The following is a 23,500-nucleotide window of genomic DNA, read 5'->3' as shown; positions in this document are numbered from 1 at the left end:
TCTTCATTGGGTCATTGGATGTTTATTCTCTTCAGAGGTTGAATAATGGTTTCGCTGGTTACACATGCAAAGTGTTCCCCTCCATTTCCAGCTTTTATGTGAATCTAACAAACTTCAGCTCCAGATTTAACGTAGACGTGTAAGAGAGCAATTGAACTGGCTGCTTAATTTCCCAAAGCAAATCATCTTAGAAAAATGCTATTCTTTGCTAGATGGAGAAAGAAGGATCCTATATTGAGGGTTAATCCAGCCATACTATGCGCTGGAGCTCATGATAATTTGGACTTGCTGCATTGATTTTGCCAAATATATTTTGAATTAAATTGGTATGTAGATTATTTGATATTTTCAGACATATCATATTTATTGATATTTTATTCAGATTGAATTGAATTAATACTCTGAATAAATTTTCATTAAAGCAATGACATAAACACTTCCTTTATTATGTCTTATTTTTTGTCTAGTCTAAAATATATACCTTTGTGTAAGGTAGAGACACAGAGAGAGTTTAGCTGTTTTAATCTTAGAAAGCGAGAGGGACTCTTAAGTGAGCAGCTATGATGTCATCTCGAGCCTTGTACGTATGCTGAGCTGCATCCAGCCCAGACAGAGGCAGACCAAGAGAAAAACACACCGGCCTGGAGAGAGGATATGAGGCACATACTGAGCACGCTTGAAGACAGGAGAAACAACACACTGTGCAATTCAGGTAAGAGGCAAAAACAAAATCAAAGCTGTTAGGGGAGAGGCTTGCATACACACATGAAGCATCTGTCTACATCACATTACCAAACCACTGGCATGTTTTGCATTGCATGTGTGTCTGATACTTGAATGTGCACACATAGCTTTGACACAGTTATAGATTACTAACATGAAGGTTAGATCGAAGCTGGGGTACTTGCACCATGCAGGATGCATTTCATGAGCCATATTGATTAATAATTAAATATCCCATAGTTGTTGTAGATGCACTGAATGTTAAATCATCATATCACAATACAGTGGGAAATCAGGACAGCAGGGGAATATGACGCTAAGAGAGTCGCCCATGCTGTGTTCATTCACTGGGACAGTATGGGTGTGGCAAGTCGCAGCAGATCACTTGTCCTTTCTATCCTCAGAAGTCATTTTTACTCTTGCTAATGGCTCTCTGTGCACCTGCCAGCCTTGCCTCATGAAGGTCAGATCATAGATTTATGAGGGCAGGTTGAGATCTGTGTTAATTAACTGGAATCGTTATAGAAATATCTATGTAAATATGAGGACAGTCTCACCTATAGGAAAATATGTGATGGCTCTGAAACTGTTTTGACCATGCAAACTAATTGTATAGAACAAAGATCTGCAGTCTGTTTATTGCTGCAGATGTCAAAACAAATTGGGTCCTGCCTGTCTTACACATACATTTTTAATATTTCAGATTATAAACACTTGAGTGGGTTCCCCATTTTCATCTCAGAGTTACCTATTTTTTTTATGATCTCCCAAAGTTGTTTTTGCAGAATGTTAAAATACATGCTTGCTGCAGCATCAATACAGTACTAACATCTGAGTCTTTAACAGACACTTCATAGCAAACTTCTTCTCTGCACAGCCTCTCAAGCGTGATCTTGTCTTAACATAAAAATTTAACTTTTCTGTCTATTTCTTTCTGCAGACATTTATTATATTGTGTTTGATAGCAACGCTTCATTGAGCTGAGGGGGATAACCAACATGACACAGGAGGAGAAGTATAAAAAGGCTCTGTGGTGATGCCACAGTGTTGTCAGAGGAGCAAGTCACTAGACGAGTTACCTTCCACCGAAAGAACTATTGCTGGAAAGCACACTGATTCAGTTCCTCTCTCTGAACTCTCCCTCTTTCTCAGTGTTTTTTTTTTTTTTTGCAAAAGTGAACTCTGTAAATATTTACATGCCATGTCTGGCAGCGCTGACAAATGGAGAACACCTTGAGACAGATTGGTTATGACTCCATGACCTTTTAACTCATGGTTAACCTTGCTGGTTTATACAGACACGGGTGGATGTGAAACCGTTGCAGTTTTTTAGTTGTTTAAAACAGGAGGCAACGTGATCAGTAGCTTCACTCTTTGTTTTGTGGTACTTTGTGCTGAGCCTCCCTTTTCTCTACTCACTCAAAGCTTTTTATAGAACATCATTCACTGGTCATTTACATGAACTCAATCTGTGTAAAACCCTGGGATTTCCCTTTCTGAAGAAACAGGAAAATATCATTGAATTTAACCTCTCAACGCAGGCATTTTGCTATAAATAGCATTTGTTTATATAGAAGTTTTCAAAAATCTGTTTCTGTTTCTCAAAAACAGTAAATTAACTGTGCATTATGAAACATAAGTGCAGTGAAGAGGTAAAATGAATCGGTGAGAATGTGTATGCATACTGATACTTGTGTGAGTGTGTAGAGTAACTGTATACACCTGTAACTCCTGATCTGTTCCCACACACCATGGGCTGCGCCATGTGTTCGCAGCTGGTTGATATGTGGACAGTGAGAGTGAGCAGGAGTGGCCACAGAGCCATGGAGCTCAGCGCCTACCCACAGATGCTCCACGGAGGCTATCACAGAGTGACCGGCCTCCACTACATGTCCTCCTTCTCTGATGCAGAAGACTGCTGCGATGACACCAGCTCAGGCAGCTCTCTCACCATGGACTGGCAAACGCAGGCAACCGATGCCTGACACTCAACCAAAGGTGTTACAATACAAAAAAATGTAAATGCATGTGAGCAAATACACAGAATGTGAAATAACTGTGGTGACTGGTGTTGAAAACTAATAGAATGGGGTGACGATTGTTGCTTTTCAGTGTATTTTTATGTCTGCATTTCAAGTTGATGCTACTTTTCACTCGATGACATTTTTCTGACAGCAGGAGCTACTAGTTACTTTTCAATTACCTAAATTGTTATATACACCTACTACTTCTACTACTACTACTAAAAATAATGATAATAATAACTGGGATCTCATCTTTAAGATCACAAATATTACAGCTGATAAAACATAAACAGTAACCATCTGTCATGTTCACCCAATTAACATACAAAGTAATGGTGGAGAAAGTAAGTGAAACACTTGGCTTGTGATGCCACTAAACTCCAGCTGGAATAATGTGGTATCAAACCAATCAATAAATCAAGAGTGGAGGTGTGGTTTGACTACCTTGACTTATAAAATTAACCAAATAGTGTCAATGGATGGAGAGGATTTGGTACTGTGGCTACTCTTCATAGAAGTGGACGTCCAAATAAGATCACTCCAAAGACACAACACAAAATGCTCAATGATGGGAACCCTAGAGCTGGTCCTACCAACAATAAAGTATGGTGGACAGGTGGACAGAGAAAATGATTTCTCAAGTTTATCAAGGTATCCTCCAGAATAATTGTCTGTCTGTTAGTTGAGGCTCAGTAGAAGCTGGGTGATACAGCAGGTCAATGACCCTAAAGAATCACTTCAGAGACACCCATTGATTACAGCTCAACTGAAGCAGATCTTCAGTTCTTTCCACCTGAGCTGTGAGCGAAATGTAGTGAAGCAGACAATAGTTTCCTGTTAAATGTAAAGTTAAGCACAATTACCTCAAATCTGTGTTTAAGTATGACTTACTACTTGATGTTCTACTTTCAACCACTGACGGCAAAACGTTTTCATAATGCAAAATATAAATTATGAAAGATTGTAGTGTTGAGCAATAAAAGTACCAGATCGTGGCACAACTACAATCTACAACGCAGAGGGATTTTCTGTGTTTTGCAACAACCTCACAGCCCATATTTTGCCAGCAGTGCAACATGATGTCATTTCCTATTCCAACCTCAGTCCTCAGAAGAAAAGACGCTCTTACTCCAGAAATCTAGTATTTTTTATTATGAGTCACACACATGAGCATGGCATTATGCATCATGAATGTGATGAAAGTTGCAGGTGTTGCCAAACTGAGCCCATATCCGTATTTCCTTATTATACAAGGTAATCAATAAATTCCAAAAACAACTTGAAATGAAATAAAAACTTTAAACATCTTCTTTTTCATAATAGGCTGTAGCTATGGATGCATTATGAGACAATTCATTAAAAACAACTACACCATTTGTATTCATTTCAAGCTCTTTTTTGTTTGGCAGGTGTCCCTTTGTCGTTGATTTGCATCTCATTATTGTCATTTTTTCATTTCTTTTTGCCATTTTAGTTGTTTTTATCTCTCTTTGCACAGTTTAAGTATCTTTGTGGTCATTATGTATCCCTTATGAGTAGTTTTGTTGTGCATTTCCTCCAGTTTACAGTTCTGCGTTTCTTTCTAGTAGGTTTGTGTCTTAATATAGATCATTTAGCCTCTTTATGGTCATTCTGCATGTTTTTGTGTTAAAGGTTGTGTGTATCTTTGTGCCTTTTAAGTTGTTTTATGCCTCTTTATGGTTTTTTGGATCTGGAACCATAATTTAGGCCTGTTACATAAATATCAAATAAAAACTTTACTACATTACAGTTTCCACCGCTGAATATTAGCGTCTATGTACTTTTTTAGTATCTAGGGAACAATTTTATGAGCGTTAAACCTTTCCCTTAAGAGTACATGAATCATTTCCGAATACTTTACTCTGTTACTAGTCATCAGTGAGTGGGAGGAGGCTTGACCGACAGTAGGTACAAAACCCCTTCGGCTTCACTCTCACTTTCAGCAGCTTTACGCACGCATCGAACCCGGAGCTCTTCTCTGCAACTCACTTTGAAACCTCTAATTAAACCCACAATGGCAGTCATGATCACTAACGACATTTTCTCCTGTTTTGTTTTCTACTCCGTCCTCCTGGTGATAAAAATGTACGTTATAGCGATAATAACCGGACAAGTGAGGCTGCGTAAAAAGGTGAGTTCATGATACAGAAAGCACTGAGGCTATTACAACTAAATAACAGCACCGGCGAAATGTTTCACTGATTTGTTTTTGTTCCTGAAAAGGCGTTTGCCAACCCTGAGGACGCGCTGAGACACGGAGGTTTACAATATCACAGAGAAGATCCATATGTGGAAAGATGCCGGAGGTGAGCGTGCAGAAACTTGGCACTGTCACGACATGCTCCAACGTTGTAAAAAATACGTGTTATTAGCAAAATGTACACAAAGGATCAGTAGGCCAGGCACAGAACGTAATGCATACAAAATAAGAAGAGTTATTATAATATAACCATAACGATTTTTGCTTTTTAAGTGTTTGTAAGTAGCTTTTTTCTGCCATAGTTGGTCAAAGTACAGTAGTTAGAGATAGTTTACTGTATTTTATATTGTATTTCTACTAATTCTGTGTTGTTATGTTTTATATAAACTAATTTATTCAGCAAATTCAAATAAATAGTGGAATAAGTAAGTTACTACTTAGTTACTTTCCTCTGCTGATTCCATCCATTACTTATCTTGCAGTTTCAATCTGTGCATGTTCTAGAGCTGCAAGTTTCCAAAAGCAAAACCAGTTAAAACAAGTAGACAATCAAATCTACCCTAATATCCCTGCAGATGTTGATTTCCCTGGTTACAGTCTTAGGTTTTTTCCTTTTAGTTTCACTCATTTCACACCTTTTTCCATTTAGATGAAGATTGTTTTCCTTCACTGATCTTCAGCAATAGCTGGCAGTGTGAAGTAGCTGCGTTTGGCTCTGTTTTAACTTGTCAGAAAATGATCTGTGGCAGTGGTGAGAAAAGCAGAAGTTTTCCTAGTAGTAAAAACCTTTCTGTCTATTGTGGACTGTGACTTTGTGATGGAAAACAGCTGTGGATTTCTGGCATTTAACAATCCTGATTTTTGACGTTGCAAATTATGGCTGTTTGTGAATTGCTACAGCATAACATTTTCCAATATGTGCATACTTGACTTATGACTTCTTGTTGACGTGCTCTTTCAGCATCAATTGTTAACGAGCAGGGCAAGTCACCTATAAAAATATTATTAAAACCCTTAGTTCATTAAGGGGAGAGGAAACAGGAAGTAGTCTAACTGATAAGTGCTGAAAATGACAAATTCAGTGTTAGTAAATTAGTGTCAAACTTCACAACTGGAATGAGTCACTGAAATAGTATGTGAAGTATGTCATTAAGTTACTGCATCATAGCTTAATCACAGGCTACAGAAAACAGATGTGAGTGTTTGGAATCATGGATTTATATGTACTGTAGATGTGACTGAATATTTTCTCTTCTACAGAGCTCATGTTAACGACATGGAGAACGTCCTTCCCTTCCTCTTCCTGGGTGCCATCTACTCCCTGACTGGACCTTCACTGGCAGTAGCCCGCCTTCACTTCCTTGTCTTCTTTGTGGGTCGCGTGCTGCACACCATTGCCTACCTGCTTGCGCTGCGGGCGCCGACCCGCTCCCTGGCTTACATCGTGGCCCAGATACCTTGCCTTTCCATGGCTCTGCAGATTCTCACAGCAGTCGCAGCATATGCCTAAACATGGAGACTGAACTAGAGGTGGTGTGTTTAGGGTCACAATAGGCCCGAAAAAGCATTAAGGACCACACCTGAGTGGCCTCCTAACATGAAACAGGGGTAACAGACAAGAATGTCAGTGAGGGTGCAATAGACTGCGAGGTGTTTGACTACACTAGAGCTGTTTTATTTTTAGATTTTGTCAGTATTTTTTATAGTTTTATTTACAAATGTGACAACATCTTAAAGTTCATCGAAGTTGCCGTTACATACTGTTCTCATGTATTTAAAATGTAAATGAAGGTCAACGCTTATTTTGTCTTTGTAGACAGGTTGTGTTGAAACGACCTGACAGTCACCGACATACAGTTGCAGACATTTAATAGAAGTTCCTCTGGAATACGTTTGACTTCTGATTCTGCGCTGTGTGTTGATCCCAGACCTCTTTTCGTATTTACACACAACACAGACCACCATTCAAGTGGTGCCATATCGTCCGTGGCTTCATCTGTTTCCTGTGTGGATATTCTGTTATGTTAACATTTGTTTGCGTACAGCATTAAAGCATAATGGCGTGATGATGGATAACGTGCTGAAAGATTATGCTTTTACTATTAAACAGTCTCTCAAGTTCCTTTTAAGGGAAGAAAAAAGGAATCCTTACTTCAACTTTGCAGAGAAAACAAACACATGTCATGTTCTGATGGGGAATAACTCTTTCTTTCTGTGACTATGTATTTCAAACCTGTTTGAACTATTAAAATAATAATAATTTATTATACAACTTGATGTTTACAGTAATGTTTTGAATCCATAAAACAACACATAACCATGCTCCATCGATCTTTACTTGCAAGTTATGTTATTCATTTAATCATTGGTTGAGAATTCATTGTTGGCTGTGCTCAAGCACAGATAGTCTGTTCTGGTGTTAGGGGGAAGGGGCCTCACTTTGTGTGCGAGAGCGAAATGATCCAGAAGTCTGCGGCAAAGCTCCAGCATTCCTCCACCTATTATGCAAGACCTTTCAGCTGTGTTATGTTCACTGCCATGTCCTGAGGGGTTGAAAAGTGCTGGGACAGGAGAGCTTGACGTGATTACTGTATGTGTGATCTGCAAGTTGACCAGCTCAAATAACCTTTTGTGTTATGAGTCAAATGTTCTGTTTTACGATTTGTCCTGTGTGTGTGTTTTGCTGCCAGAAAAAGCCTTAAGAAAAACATTCCTTCTAACCAAGTTTACAGTGATTTTCCTGCCAGCGACATCTGGGCTTAAAATTACAGATTTGGAATATTTTGCGACTGTGGGGAAAAGTGACACCCTGACGAGGTGGGAGGATGGTTTGCTTTGATGAATGAACTTTGATCTGAGTGAATCATAAAGCTAATAACATTTCTTTTGTATGTGTAGGTGGTGAAGTTGTTGCAGCTTGCCTGTACCTTCAGGGTAAAAGAGAGCAAGGCACGTGCCTATCTTCCTGTTTGCCTCTGATTAACTCATATACACACACACACATTCACAGACAGTGTTGGAGTTAAACGTTTTAAGTAATAGGGAATTTACTTTCATTTATTTATTTTTTTTTCACACAGATCACATAAATCTTTCAACAGCGCTGGTTTTGTTGCTTGAGATCGGTTTATGTGATAAGAGAGTCTATTGTTCAGTGGGTGTAGGCTCCTCTGGCTTTCAGTAAAGAGAGAGATATAGCAGTGACTTGTAAAACTTTAACAAGCAAGAAACTGACAAAACTCCTTCTTTATGTTGGTATTTATCCCCACCTTGTGGCCACAATCAGCACTAATCAAACAATCAGGTGATTCCAATTTTCACCCTCAAAGAGACCTAATTGTGTGGCTTTCTTTGCATTCACACCAGAACAACTGAGTAGGCTCCATGTCTGTACAAAGTCCAAAAGGAGGAACCCATGTGAAACATGTTTTTTTAGTTTTGACCATGTTAGTGCGATGCATTTTAGCATTTAGTGTAAAGCACCAGTAAGAACATCCCCAGCGCTGGAGCTGTAGTTTGTCTTTGATAAGCAATTTCATTGTAGGTCAGACATTTGTATTACTTTTATCCCTACAGTTAACAATACAAGTGTCTGACAATGAAGCTGAGATCACCTTTGACCTCGGAATGATGCAGATGATAAAGTTTGCAGATTTTGGCGAAATGTCCCTGAATTCATGGCCAATTAAAGTGTTACAAGTTGATGTTAAAGCAATTTCTGAACATTACAGAAAGGTAGTTTGGGAATGTAAGATCTTATGTCTTTGTTTTTGAAATCTGAAGCAGTAGAACAGGTAACAATCCTAGATTCTCAGTAGCTAGCTGACTGTCCTAACTAATGATATCCAGCTGTTGAACAGTAGTGAGAGGGGGATGTTCATCTAGGGCCCATTCTTCCATATATTTTAGATGTTTTGGAAGAGATACACTTAAATCATGCGTGATCATGTGTTTAATGTGTTAATCTGAATTCCAAGATGAATTAGACACTGCTGGTATCCTCAAAGTGTTCAAAACTTGAATGATTAAACAACAGAAAACCCAAAATGTTCAAATTTCATAAATATTTATTACATATCAAGGAACAGAATCGACTACTTTCACAGCAGTGGTCTACAGCACTTTTTTAAAATAATTGCTCAAATAATAATCATAATAATAATATAGTTTAGTTTCATTTGAGGCCACATTTGATACACAAACATTTACAAGTAGTACTTGGCATTAAAAACGATGGCGATACAATATTTTAAGACACTTGGTGTTTTTTTTTGTTTTTTGTTTTTTTTGTTTTGATATCACAGAGAGGTTCAGCAACAGTCTAAACAGTAAATATATATTCAAATACAAAAATAAAATCAACAACAAAAATAGTAAAAATGCCAAGGGGAGGTAGAAAAAAAAAAGTACTCGACAGAAATACAGGAGAAATAGCAACAAAATAAGTGGGAGAAGCAGTGTTCCCCCAGTCACCCACACTCATTCCGAATAATAAACACTAAAGTAGAGTGCCTTTGTAAAAATCCCCGGACCCCATTCTTCCTCCTCTCTTTGTAGTTTTCTGAGTTGTGTTATAGTGTTGGAGGGGTGGTGCACGCTGAGACAGGCAGGAACCCAACAGAGGAAGGCGTGAGGGGAAAAGAGGAAGTGGAGGCTCATGACAGATCTCAACGCCGCTGTGTTGTGAAACCACCACACGGAGACGCTCTCATACCCACAGCAGCATAGTCAAACCCACTGCTCCCAGTTTGTTACCTTTCTAATCCAAAAGAGAGTTATACTGACAATCTAGTGTTCATTACTCAGAACATTTACCCCTGTTTCATGTTAGATTCACCTGACTCACAGGACCTATCTATTTTATAAAGAAAACATATATTTATATTATTGATCTGAAAGGACAGCTTCATTTACTGGCTTTGTTTAAGGACAAACTTCCAAGATCTAAGTCCCAGTCTGAGCTACTGCTGCTTCATCAGAAACTAAACCACTGCAGGCTTTTATCTTGCCAGTGAGTTAAGTGGAGGTAATTGGTTGCACCTGGCCCTAGGGAGGAAGAACCTGGACTAACACACCTTTTGTGGTGTTTACGTGTATATTTTTATAAATGTTTTACAATTTAGGGGAAATTCCACCTGTTTTACATAATTTAATGAAGTTTAGTTTAGTCAGCAATGTGTTGGCTGACTGACTGCAAATGCACCACCACTATAACATTAAATAATATTAAAATTATCAATTTTTGCTCAAGTAATTTACTTTTAAACATTCTACCTAAAATATTTATTTTACATTTAAATGAATATTTTAGCACTGTTTTAGTATTAACCCTTGTTTTATTGCAGCTTTTTCCATTTCAGTTTATTAGAGGATGCTGTATTTTAAGGTATAGCTTGGTTTATAATTCTCTTGTTGCATCATATACTGCCTCATCACACATAACAGTATAGTAAAAACGTCCCTTTAATGTTCATACTCCTGTGGTTTTAAGGTTGTTGTTTATTCTTTGTTTTATGTCTCAGACTTTTTGTTAAATAAGCTAGTTGTTCGGCATAGAAGACAAATGCAGGTTATGTAGATTATTATGAGCAAAAATGGGAATGTATCCAATCCGAATTGATTTATGAGTCACCATAGTCACTGAATGTGGACTGCAATCATGGCTGCTACTGTCAATGAGGGTTCAGTGGAGGATGCTGGAAAATGGCACTTGTGGGAGACTTTGCCTCCAGCCCTGTCTACCTGTGTATTGTGAACAAGGAGAAGAATAAGGACTAATATCTGTGGAGAGCATAAAACATCATACTTTTACTAAATATGGGAATAAAATTGATTTTTATAACATATCTATAAATATGCATCTCAGGCATGACAGACTTATACACCTGTCACTGTGTAAGCATTTTCATGTATAAACAGATGTACACATATTCATATCATACAACATTTGAAAGTGGACTGGAAATAATCACATAATATACAACACGTATTAAGCGCTAGCATTTTCAGAGGGCACTGTGAACGCAGAGATTCATGTCATGCCTTGGTGCGCGGATTTACATTCAGTTTGTGGTTTGGGATCAAACCATTAACATTATCTCAAAGCTGTTGCAAACTCTGAATAAACCACGGCATCTCACACAACCTCATCGCCTCTTTGGGTTATTTGCTGCACGGCAACACAAACACCCAACGCACAGTGGCTGAGGGACAGCGCACAAACACACACTCATACACACACACACACACACACACACACACACACACACACACACACACACACACACACACACACACACACACACACACACACACACGTATCCTAACTCTCACTGCATCCATCTTGTTCAATGAATGGGGAAACACTAGATACTATGATGTAAACAAAACAAAAGGGAAAAATAGGAACTCATGAAACAACAAATTAAAAGCCAAACCAACCAAAACAATGAAATAAATGGTGACAGTACAGTACAGGGGTGGATCGGCAGACAAGTGCATGATGGGATTGTCTTCACTTTAGGTCCAAGACATCTTCTTCGAAGGACGTGGTGAGGGAGAACGCGCTGGCAACAGGCGGGCTCTCAGCGCGCAGCAGCACCTTCTCTGGCTCGACCTCCGAACTGGTGGAACAATGCAGCTGGACATCCAGGTCTGCCTCAGTGGACTCTGATCCCAACCTGTAACGCACAGAAAGATATGACTCAAGCTCAAAATAACATAATGCAACAGTTGAATCTGGCTGAGTTGAATCGGTGGTGTCACCTGTCACTGTTTGTTGACGTCAGTGCTCGTGCTTTAGGGTCTTCTTCAGTGTTCTTCTTGCTCATCTTCCTCTGTTTGACTGTCCCGCTGTCAGACTTACCGCTGGGTTCCTCTGTTAAGCCTTTGTTGGTATGAGGTTAAAAGAAAAAGGACACAACTTGAAGGAATAGTTTGACGCTTGCTTTCTTGGTGACAGAAGAAGAGATCAACAGCATTTGTTAGGTCAGTATGACTTAGCTTAGCTTAGCATACCAAAAAACCTGGAAAGAGCTAGTCTACCTCTGTCAAAAGGTGACAAAATCTTCCTACTATCACCTTTAAAGCTCACTAATTATCTGAGTCTGTTCTTTTTTAATTGAAAATCCAGACATGATGCTCTCCTAGCAAGGACGCCAGTAAGTGTATTTCTCCAAATGTCAAACTATTTCTAATAATCATGCTGTTGACATACTGTAGATGTGTAATTAATTTTACCGAGCAGCTCCTTCCGTGTGCGGCTGGCAATCTCTTTGATCTCCATACGGGACAAGGAAAGTGAGTGTGTGGCCGAGATTAGAGGAGTTGGGGGCACCATAACGGAGGCCGGTGCTGTCAGCACCTTGTTGACCAAAGGGGACTTGAGGGGTCTTTCGATGCTGCGTCCCACCAAGTTACACAGAGGAATCTTGAAGATGTGTTTACATGCTGCTTCACCTGGGAGGAAGAAACCCAGAGGAGGAGACAGATGGAAAAAGGAGGAAACAGCAGAGTAAAATAAAGAAAGGACATAGTTGATGAGACAGGACATAAGAGATAAAAAGATGGGGACAGAATGACACATAGAGGAATGTGAGGCAGTGAATGAAAGCTAGTGTTTTTGATCGTTTTAGCTCAGTATCTATAAAAATGCATTTACTGTAAGGCATATAATATCTTTGTAGACTTTCCACATAGACACCGAATATTTCATAATCATAAGTTTATTTAATTACTGTGAATTTTCATGACTGTTGTATGATAATGCAGTTGAAAGCAGTGGCTGTTTTTCAAATATTATTAATCGTTTGATATTTTGACAAATATTCTGCTAAAAAAACTTTCTTCCATGATGATGTTTGGAAACAATTTTGACGATTGCATTATTAAACTACCTTTTTGTTTTTTCATCACTGGGTATTTAAATAGAGGCTTTGTGACTTTAATTTAGCATAGCAGGATAAGAGAACTGGGACTAGCTATTTTTCCCTGCTTCCAGTCTTTAACACAAACTGAAAGCAAACATACTTTAGATGCTAGTTAGTAAAAGCAAAAGGTAAATGTGTAGTTTCACTTGTTTCAAAAACAGCCTTTCAATTCACCAGAAGAGAAAACTTTCAAAACAGATACTGCTTTCAAGAGCATGTGACAAAATGTTTATTGTGATAAATAACTAACCTCAAGCAAGATTGATTTGTGATTTGGAAAAGTCACTGTGTGTATTTAGTCATTGTAATGTGTTTTTTTTTTCTTATGCTAAAATCTGCAGATTATGAATGAGTGCAATCAATTTTATTGATAAGTAATTACATAAAAATCACTGTATTATTTGTGTCCATGTGGAAGAAATCATTTAAACATTCATAGTGTAGGTTGGGAAAAGGCTAATGACGTGAACAAAAGCAAACTGGAGTTAGCAAACCTGGAGTCCAATCACTGAAATAACACTGACTCAAAAAGCACAATGCAAAATGGTCACGAGTTATGACTTGATGTATGGTGTATGGTAGTCATACCAGGACACCACAGAGGAAGCTACCGTACTTCAAAACAAGTGTGTAGCACTTCTGGAAATGAACCTGAATGAACCTGCAGCACTATGTATAGTTGTTGGGGTTACTTTGCTGCCTCTGGACTTTGTCAACCTCCGATCAGTACTGGAAATAATCATTCCTATGTTTATCAAGGTATTTTACACATCTAACTTTTAACATAGAGTAAGTCTACTAAAGGAAATGTGGATTCACGTCAAGAGAGCTGCTTCCACCAGACATTGAATATGACTGAGAAGAAGCAGCTCTGTAAGGAAGAACGGGCTAAAAATCCTCCTGAACGTGCAGGTCTAATCTGCAGTTACCAGAAGCACTCGTTAGCGGTTATTGCTGCCAAAGGAGGTTCAACCAGCTATTCAATCAAGGGTTCCTTCTTCCCACTAGAACAGCAAATGTCTCAATAAAATCACAAAAGATTAAGAGTGACATTAGCCTAAGCACACTGTAATTGTCTGTACTTGATTTTATGATCAAGATCTGATCTTATGATCAATTAATCAATTCAAAGGGGTCACATACTTTTGTATGAGCCTGCAGGAGGTTGAACTGATACAACAGAATCAAACCTCCATATTAACACAAAGATAAGTGATTAATAGTCCTAGTTACTGAAACAGAGTGCGGTCTTAAAATTAATCATCCTTACCTCAGAGAGCTAATGTAACAAAAAATGTTCAGTTAAAACCATTTAAAGCAGACCATCTATTATTCAGCAGAGACTATAAAGGCTTAAAGTCTGTGTGGGACATATTAAATGGATGTTTGGAATTTTTCAAAGGGCACAATCTGCCTGCATAGCTGCAGTGTGCCAGCATGCAGTGCCCAATTGTGCCATCAGGGAGCAGTATTGCAGTTCAGCAGCATCACTCTGCTCCACTGAGACTGGCTTAGTAGTAACATGGATGGGACTGAATCAATGAGAAGACTACACTGCACAAAGAGGACCATCTGAAATGTCACTGGATAAGGAGTTAGTAAAGAGCCATGGAGAAAAATAGAGGCTTATAGCTCGGGATTGACAGGTACACTGTCTTTGTGTTGTTACAGATCCTCTCTCTTGTACCTGCACTGTCACACAGCAAAAATCATAATAAAAATGAAAGAAAGCATGCAGTTATTTGGAATATATAATCACAGAGATCAATATATTCCACATGCGTTTCTGGACCAGGGGAAGTGTCACACTTCAACAATGAAATTAAAATAGAGATCAGGAGTGTTGTCGACACTAACTTCATCCAAATGATCCTGCAGCTGTTTGCTGTAGGTCTTTGGTGCATCTGGAGGAAGGAAACTGCATTTTGTTCTCATTACTAATGCGATTACAGATGAAATCCTCCCCAAGGAGCAGATACGACAGGCACACAGGCAGTTAAAGGGATGGGATTTTTGTCAGCACCCCTCCGACCTCTCTCCCCCTTTCTTTTCCCACTCCCTCTGCTATGCAGCCCCTTACCCACCCTCAACCACAGATTGTGGCACCGCTGTTTGGGCTACCACTTTGGATCGAAGAGAGGGCTGACAAAAGTCTCCATGGCGACAGTGCAATCTGTAAATCATGCTGCGGCAGACGTGTCTTCTCCTTCCCTCTTTCCCTTTTCTCCCTCCTTCTCTCCCAACCTCCTGCGTGTACACAACCCCTCCCTTTTCCCTCATACTCACGCATACCTTTTCTGCATCTCAACCTCTCTTCCTGCTATAATTCTGAAAGCCCTCTTCCTTGATCAAAATGATCCCCTTTGCCCCACTTTTACTTTGCACTCTCCATCACCTAGCTCGCCTTTCATTCTCATCTCCTCATACTAACGCTGTAAATAGTTAAGACAGAAGGGGGGATGGGGAAGACATAATGTTCACTTAACATTCAACCAACGTCCAAGTCAAACATGCTGTCTTGAAGCAGACAGGGTGATGCACTCTGGGAGCACGTGCATGTTAGTGGGGCAGTGTTATGAGCGGTTTCATGAACTGAGGACGAGTTGCGGGAGAATCCTGCTGTACCTTCAGCATCCTTAGACATGTACAGGGAAAGCTTGGTACCATAGGGGATCCGAATAGAATCTGAACCAGGGATGAAGAAGAGGGTTACACACACTGAACACACATAGTACATACATTTAGGCACACAGTAGGTTGTCTGTCAGGTGTATGAAACCAAAGGGATGCAGAATCATATGCATAATCAGCTAAAACAGGACAGACAATGAGAATCCCTTTGAGAGAAATTATTGCCCGTACCAGCCTAAAAGCACTGAGCCCATCCTTGCTAATTGCAACAGCGACAGTCAGACCTTCCTCCCTGTTAGCCTTAATGGGACCTGTATATACCCACTTGCCTCAGGAAAACACTGCCTTGATGGTGCAATAGCAGCAGCTACACAACCAAGACATTTTAATAATTGTTTTCCTCAAGCTGTGTCCTTCACCTCAGCCGTCAGAATTACATGGATGCACCTGAGGATGACTTTGTGTCCTTTTTAATAGCTGAAGAGTCTAATGAACACAGCTGACATTGCCGTTATCCATCAGTCTGTTGACACACACTGAATGACAAACCTGTATGTCATTAACAGTATTAGCAACAGATGTGCATGACAAATATCTCTGTTTTCAGACACTGGTTTTAATCTGGAAGAGGTCAGCTATAGGGGGAGGGGAGGACTCAGAATGGTCAAATATACATTAAAAGATGGAGGAGGGAGTGGATGAGGGTTGAAGGGTGAAAGGGAGGGGCTTTTATAGATCATCCTTGAAAGCATTCTCTGCCTCTGAGGACACTTATCGTCTTCCTTGGATGGTGTTGTGTGGGAGGTATGTGGGTGATTAGTCTGTTCCTCTTTCTTTAAAATTTGCTGCTCTTATAGCCGACATCATAATGATGACTTGTTTCACCTCTGTATCTACAAGTCACATTTACATAACTGCCAACCACTTCACAACAGCCATACTCTCTGATGATATTCTACATTTTTCTTATTGCCAATAATTAATTGACACTAACTACTAATGTACAACGTATGTCTATATAAAGTGTGATAGCCACTCAGACATCGTTTGTTGTTCAAAAACTATGAAAAAGCTTTATTGAGCTACAGTGTTGCACTGCAGGACATGCTGATGTTGCTTTATTACGACGAATATGTCAACAGTTGTCTGAAGATAATCCCGCACACACACATTCATCCTGCTGCTGTACGTTGTCACTAATGTAAGAACTTGCTGCACAATGATTTTTATATTGTACTTAAATAAATTAAAGGCAGTGCATGTAAAGCTGGAGATCTCAGAGATCTATATGAAATATGTGAAATCTATCTTTAGGTAAAAAAAAGGAGAACATTTTAATATATCTCATAAGACTAAGTTATGTCAGTGTTTTACAATGAGAAAATATGAAGTAATAGTCACAGGGGAGATGAATGCAATTAAATATCTACACATAATTTATTGTGGGAAACTAAACCCAGCCTTGCGGCTTCAATGAGCCATTCTCCTGAGGCAAGTTTATGTAAATGAATATGATCTTAAGATGTTGGCTAACAGAGAATCCAAAGTCAAACAAGTCTGCAGGCAACATGAAAACCTTCAATACTGAAGCATTAATAACCACATCTACTAGCACTTTCACTGTGCGGGGCTTACCATCACCGAGCGGGGAGGGGAACATGGGCATCTCGTATCCTGTGGGTGTTTGTGGGGAACTCTGGGAACTGGTGTCTCTTGAACTGCAGTTAGATGCTGAGCTTACCGGAGCAGACGAAACAAAATAGATGTCTGACTGTGGTAGGAAAAAAAAAAGGAAGGACACAGAGGGAGGTAATAAGATCAATAAACAGTTATAGCAGACATATGCCAGGAAATATTAAGAGAACAGAAGCAGAAAGGATGGAGGCGGAAGGAACACAGAAAGAAAAAGAATAAGGCTGGAGGAAGAAAAAGTTTTTATTTGATATCAGGTATGGTGTGCCGTGTTTTAAATGATCTGTGTGTATGAATTATGAGTTTATTATTGCTTTGTAGCCATGCAGATTGCCAGCCATATTTCCCACTGGGGTAATAAAGATTGATTGAAATAAGAGAGAGCTGAGACAGCTACTTCTGTAATGCAGAGAGGGGCTGAACAGCGTGAAGGGCTTGAAGGTAAATTGTGCTGTCGGTACATAGCGTGTTTCTATCACATAATTGCCTAAAATCTGACAATATAAATGAAATCTAAATTAAATAAATTATTGGCAGTTTCAGTGAACACTGGTGGAAAAAGTAGGGGATGGATAAGATGTCAAACATACTGACCCGTGAAGCAGCCAACTGTAACTCAGGGACCACTGCTGTGTAAACAAGGTTGCCATTGACCACCAGTCGGATTTCAATGGAGTCCGTCGTGAAGGCCAAGATGTAAGGAAATGCACAAACTGCAAACAACACAACACAAGCATATTATAAAACAAACAGACACCCCACCACGATTTTACCAAGTTTGACTGGAAAAAATAGTAATAGTAATAGTTTTTAAATATTTTTTCAACTCCCACAGTACAAAACATCTAATAGTTGCAGCCAGAATGACATTTTAAAAATCCCATCATTAGCTGAAGATAGGTGTAGAAATATGATCTTTACTCCAGGGGGCTCCAGACGTTCCCTCTCGCCTCTGTTTTATTTGGAATGTGCACCAAGGTGAGAATGAACTGTGGCACAGCATGGAAAGACCTGTCGATAAGTTAAAAGAAAACCTCCAACAAACCTCCTGGCTGCGCAAATAAGGGCAGAAAAATGGTATAATAATGAGTCTTGGTTGACTAGACTGAGAGAAATGACCAGGACTGGATATAGAAAATGATAGTTAGGTTTTTTGCTAAGGGTAGGGGTTAGCGTAATATTTCAATTAAATTGGATAAGTTGTGTTTCTAGTCATTTGACTAAAGTAAGCCCAGTGTTCATAGTCTTTTAGCTCTGCTTTTTATCAAAATCTGGCTCGTTAGCTGCTAAATGATGCACTACCTTCACCAGCTCGCTCAATATCTGTCTGCCTTTTGTTCTAATTTTCTTAGCTTATCCAACAGTCCTTATGACAATTTTTTGTTTAAATTAGAGGTAGACTAGACTAGATTCATTTAACAAGATTACAAGATTAATTACCATGTGCCACAAAAAATCATTGGCCACTCCATTCAAACTTTTCTGCTGGCAGCCCAAAGTACTTTTCTATAAGCCTTTTTCTATTTCATGAAAAAGAAAAAACATTGGTTGGGAGATTATTTTTATATTTTGTCACTACCATTAATCCCTTTCTCATTATACATATTTATTTGCTCTATTGTTATTATACAAATAATTACTAGAGCAGTTTTAACTCTCAGTTTATTTGAAATGAAGCGCCTACAATATGTTTTGTTATTCTTTGGTTTGTGGTTGTTATTGCTTGAATCTGTGTGTGTATATGTGAAAGGGGGGCATATTATAGGATGCACAGCAACCTGGGGCAATAACAACATGCAATAGCTTATCAACAGGGTCAGGGTTACAGGCTTAGTACGAATTGCACTTCTTTTTCATCACCTTGTGCATTAATAGTGACAACACGTTCACACACACACACACACACACACACACACACACACACACACACACACACACACAAATAATCACACAGGGCAGCTGGATGCTTGTGGCTACCATGGTGTTTCCATGGCAACAGAAAGCTCCGGCCAGGCCAGCAGCATGGGCAGGGTGGGGTTCAAGTATTGTTGCCATGGAAACCTACCAATAGCATTCGGCATCTGGTTCCAGCTGAAGTGGAAGTCGGAGGTGTTGGACTGGATCATTGGTGTGGAGCCATTGAAAGGACAAACTTTTTTGTAGTAGCAAATATCTGCAAAAATAAAAATAGAGGAAACAGGTTCAACTTTCAAAATAAAATGTTTCAGTTTCTTCCTTTGCTCTAGTTTTTTGTCTCCTGTGTCTGTGTTTCGAACAAGGATTGAAATGAATAAAATTTGAAAGTCATTTGTCTGATTATCCAGACATAAAAAGGCAGACAAAAGCCTAAGTAGCTGGGTGGATTTTCAAAATCTAGCCCAGACTCTTATTATTCTGCAGCAGTCTGTGCTATGATTTTTATTCCTGTGACAGCAGAGACTTGAATCAAATAACATCTGAAATGTTCAGCGTTAAAGAAGACTCACAGTTGTAACACAACAGCAGTCCTGCCTCCCCATCTTCATACACATCAATGGCTGCTACAAAATTTACCTGTGGGCAGAGACAAGTGGAATCATTTCAACACAATCCTAAGGTCAAACATGAGAGACTGTTTTTAACAAATAATGTCGGCAGGTCACATACTGTTCTCTTTAGATACTGGCACTATAAAATATTTATGTGCTACTTTGTTGGTTATTCTTTCAAAGCAGAAATGGTTAGGGTAGAGGGAACTTGTTTATTAGAACAGCTGTTCATCCCCCCGCCTGCTCATTCACTTCTCCTCCTTTTCTTTCCCAGCTGGTGGCTGTGAATGACAATGTGTTGATTCACCCAAGCAGGCTGGTAATAAGAGAGGTAAATAAAGCAGCTAACTTGGTCAGCTGAAGGTCTCAGTACTGCTCTGCTTCAGCAAACACAGAAGCAGCAAAATCACCAGTGTGTGCACGTGTGCCTCACCCTGTTGGCATCTACATGGTGCAGCCGGTAGGCATCTCCAGTGCTCTCATTGATCAGGTCAAACTGATGTTTGTAAGCCACACAGATCATATTGTCGTTTTCTCCCGTCGGCCCGTCCACCAGCGCCATCACCACAGGCGGGTCACATAGACAGATCTCCTAATGGGTGAATGGTACATGATAACCTCAGTGGCCACATGCATGGATTGGTTTGAAAGTCTGACACCATGGCTCCCAAATTAGACAGTTAGTTAAAGCTAAAGATTTATGTAGAGCTTGTTGTACCCGTATGTACTGAAACTCCTCCACTGGTGAGTCTGTCCCCGTGGCGGCAGCGCTGGGGCCCTCAAAACGTGGATGTTTCCTGGTAATGAGGAGGAGTTTGTTCCTGATGGCCGCTACTATCCTCAGTTCTGAGCCGTGATGGGTGTTGATAGAGTACAAATGACAGCCTGGCATAAAGAGGAGGAGGAGTGGGGACAGAGAGAGACAGAAAGTACATTGGACATGTTCAAATGCATCGTTCCACAGATCAATGTCTGCAGCACAGGCAGTTGGCAGGACACCAACTGTAGGTCAAAGGTTGCACTGCAGAAAAGATATTCAATAATGCCACAATGTCTTGCTGCAATCCGATTACATGTTGTTTTTTAATCAAATTGCATAAAAGTGATAAGTGTAGGGGGTAAAAGTGGTAGTGTGTACGGTGTGTACTGTATTTGTCACAACCTGAAACTTTTCATAGTTAGTTACAAAGATCTAGAAGAATGTTTCCTGCTCATTCCTCCTGGTCATAGTGAGCATTAAAAAAATCTCTTTCTAAGATGTTTATCTGAAGTCAAACTGGGGCTGCAGCTCTTGTTTACTGTTGTTGCAAAGATTCATTTGCATTTCGTGTTGCATGCCTTGTGTTGTACCTTTAGTTTTCTCTAGCTTGTTCTCCCGGCAGTCACACTTGCTTCTAACAAGCTGCCGCTCCTCCAGGCCTCTCTTGAGCGCACTGAGTCTGAACACATAGAGCCGAGCGTCCTTCCCTGGAAACAAAAAAAACGCTTATGTTTTACATGAAGGTTACTCTTAATTTGCCATCTCTTTTTTAGCATCCTCCCACAGACTAGCAATAGTGTTGTACAGCAGGAGGGTTTCCAGAAGGCAGGTCTGTTCGTTTCATTTTATCTATATGTTTGTCTGCATATCTATCGGTCCTTTAAAGCACACAGTACTTCCAGTCAATCCTGTCCCTGTGGATAAACAGACACACACTCTCTTATATACACAACCTCAACAGGGATTGGTTCTCTATAGGTCAGCTTCCTTAGATCACACGAGAGATCAATGTGTTCACTGGACCGATGGAGGTGGAAAGGGTAAGTATGTACTGAACAACATAGAGAGAAAGGAAATGTGTTGTTAGTCCTGTTCTGCTGTAAACATAAGGTGAATTAGGGGTTGACAGATGATGTTACCATGGGAAGCAGTCTCAGGTAAGCATGGTTGAGGTGTTGTGGTGTAAGCCTACCTTTGTCAGCTCTGGTGATAAGTAGGTCCTGAGGCTCGAGAACATGCATCTGCTTCACCACCATAGTTTTGTCAAATACCTGCACTGGAGGCAGAGTCTGCGTCTCTGAAATGCAACAAATAACATAGAATTAAAACAGAGGTAAAATCTAAAAAACCGAGGGTGAAATTCTCTGAGCACAAACGCAGAGGATTGATTGTTTGCCACTCACCAGTGTTGGACAAAGCTGGATCAGGGCCTGAAACATAGATAGTTAATGTCATCATCATGTTTGCTATTGGGCTTGGCATTGTGCTGAGTGCAATACTGAATCGATACGGATAGCTGGCTTTGTTTTAGAGGACATGGGGATATATAGATTAGGATGACCTCACCATCCAGCAGCATGACGCCCGCTGTGTCGGTGGAAACGAGGAAAGACTGACCCCAGGAATCAGCACACACAATCTCATAGGGGAATGTGCTGCAGAATGACTGGGACTCCCATGGCTGCAGAATAGATCAACATAGATAGGTATAGAACGAGATATGGATATTGGAAATATTATCTACTGACCCTGGGAAACTAATAAAAATATTTTTAGCGATACGAGTAAATGACAGATAAGTTCTTTCAATGAAGTCAAGAAAGTAATGATGGTATTAAAGGTCTTAACCAGTTATTAAATCCAAGGATATGTTTAATGAAGACACAAATTCTAATACTTGTTTGTGTGTTATTAATTTAAATTGTGTTTATCTATAGTCTCGGAGATTCAGTAATACATAAAATGACATGTTACTGTAAGCTCAATATTTTGTACAGTGAAATGACTCAAGGACGTCACCTCTTTTCTGTAGAGGCCTGTTGTAACAAGGCTAGTTGGGGCATCGCCTCTGACGATGGTCTTCAGTTTCAGGGCCTAAGCGAGGAAATGGCATAAAATACTGTATGACACAACATAATATACATTAAAAGGTCAGTGACCTCCAAAGGGTTACAAGATAAATTTGAGATGATTAATCGAGCAGGAAAGAAGCAACATTTCAGCACCATTTTGTAATAATTGTCCAAACCATACTCCAGTATTAGCTTTTTAAATCAAACTTTGAATACTTTTACTACTTTGGGTCTTTTAAAGGAGAAGGGATTGTTTAAACTGCTTGTAAGTCACTGAAATCTAAAAGGTGACAGGAAAAATGTTGTAAATCAACTGGTTTACTCTTTAACTATGTGTTTTATTTTATAAATCTATATGCTTTTATGTAAAATCTGTTAAGTAGTAGTAACTACAGCTGTCAGGTAAATGCAGTGAAGTAAAACGTGGAGTTCTCTCTGAAATGTGGTGAAGTACAGTAGAAGCATAAAGTAGCACTAGATGGATTTAGTAAAGCACCTTAAAATTCCACTTAACTATACTACTTAAGGATTTTGCTTACTTTGCTTGCTTTGCTTATTTAGGCCCCGAGTTTGGAGCTCACTGAGGTGGAAAGGATTAGACAGGGAGACTGGCAAAAAGAAGTAATTACTTTAAAATTCAAATAGAATTTAGTTTGTACAAATGTTCAAACAGCAACCAACTGATCAGATTGACGATTTACACTCCAAGCTGCACAGTCAGTCATTTCCATTTCCATTTCCGCATAAACAGGCAATCTGGACATAATGAAATCAGAACTAACCAACATTGCACTGCCTTCACAGTGCACAGTGTACTCCATAATCAATGACTCGACACGCTCCCTTTGTTTCCATGCTTTACAGCACAATGTGCTGATGTCTTAGTTTTGTGTTTATGAACAAAGAGTGACAGAAACAAGA

General features: G+C 39.6%; 2 protein-coding genes across 7 annotated transcripts in view; one reads left to right on the top strand and one right to left on the bottom strand.

Annotated features, from left to right (window-relative positions):
• Positions 1-4,716: 4,716 nt before the first annotated feature.
• On the top strand, positions 4,717-7,232 carry ptges (prostaglandin E synthase). Its single transcript, XM_026354010.1, has 3 exons — positions 4,717-4,899; positions 4,992-5,074; positions 6,229-7,232. The coding sequence occupies exons 1-3, from the start codon at positions 4,783-4,785 to the stop codon at positions 6,476-6,478; spliced, it is 450 nt and encodes a 149-aa protein (XP_026209795.1). The 5' UTR covers positions 4,717-4,782; the 3' UTR covers positions 6,479-7,232.
• Positions 7,233-9,052: 1,820 nt separating this feature from the next.
• Positions 9,053-23,500, bottom strand: part of garnl3 (GTPase activating Rap/RanGAP domain like 3) — a 55,213-nt gene continuing 40,765 nt past the window's right edge. For 4 of the 6 annotated variants that reach the window (XM_026354926.1, XM_026354925.1, XM_026354927.1 and 1 more), the window contains 15 exons: positions 22,527-22,601; positions 22,074-22,188; positions 21,911-21,937; positions 21,700-21,804; positions 21,098-21,214; positions 20,466-20,632; positions 20,181-20,339; positions 19,706-19,772; positions 19,285-19,392; positions 17,814-17,932; positions 17,163-17,298; positions 15,522-15,581; positions 12,208-12,426; positions 11,734-11,854; positions 9,053-11,648 (listed from right to left, as the gene is read on the bottom strand). In XM_026354926.1, the coding sequence (XP_026210711.1) occupies positions 11,483-11,648; positions 11,734-11,854; positions 12,208-12,426; positions 15,522-15,581; positions 17,163-17,298; positions 17,814-17,932; positions 19,285-19,392; positions 19,706-19,772; positions 20,181-20,339; positions 20,466-20,632; positions 21,098-21,214; positions 21,700-21,804; positions 21,911-21,937; positions 22,074-22,188; positions 22,527-22,601 (1,761 nt within the window). In that variant the 3' untranslated portion in view covers positions 9,053-11,482. The remainder of the gene's footprint in view (positions 11,649-11,733; positions 11,855-12,207; positions 12,427-15,521; positions 15,582-17,162; positions 17,299-17,813; positions 17,933-19,284; positions 19,393-19,705; positions 19,773-20,180; positions 20,340-20,465; positions 20,633-21,097; positions 21,215-21,699; positions 21,805-21,910; positions 21,938-22,073; positions 22,189-22,526; positions 22,602-23,500) is intronic. The other 2 variants (XM_026354929.1, XM_026354930.1) reach the window with 1 other exon arrangement.

Source organism: Anabas testudineus, chromosome 12 (genome assembly GCF_900324465.2).
Source record: "Anabas testudineus chromosome 12, fAnaTes1.2, whole genome shotgun sequence".
In the NCBI taxonomy this organism is placed as follows: Eukaryota; Metazoa; Chordata; class Actinopteri; order Anabantiformes; family Anabantidae; genus Anabas; species Anabas testudineus.
The sequence above is the reverse complement of the archived record's forward strand: the minus strand, read 5'-3'. Positions and strand labels throughout refer to the sequence as shown.

Excerpts from the sequence above, each read along its gene's own strand:
- ptges (XM_026354010.1), top strand. The coding sequence starts at position 4,783 with ATGGCAGTCATGATCACTAACGACATTTTCTCCTGTTTTGTTTTCTAC. Across the intron at positions 4,900-4,991 it reads AAGTGAGGCTGCGTAAAAAG|GCGTTTGCCAACCCTGAGGA; the intron begins GTGAGTTCATGA and ends GTTCCTGAAAAG. Across the intron at positions 5,075-6,228 it reads TATGTGGAAAGATGCCGGAG|AGCTCATGTTAACGACATGG; the intron begins GTGAGCGTGCAG and ends TCTCTTCTACAG.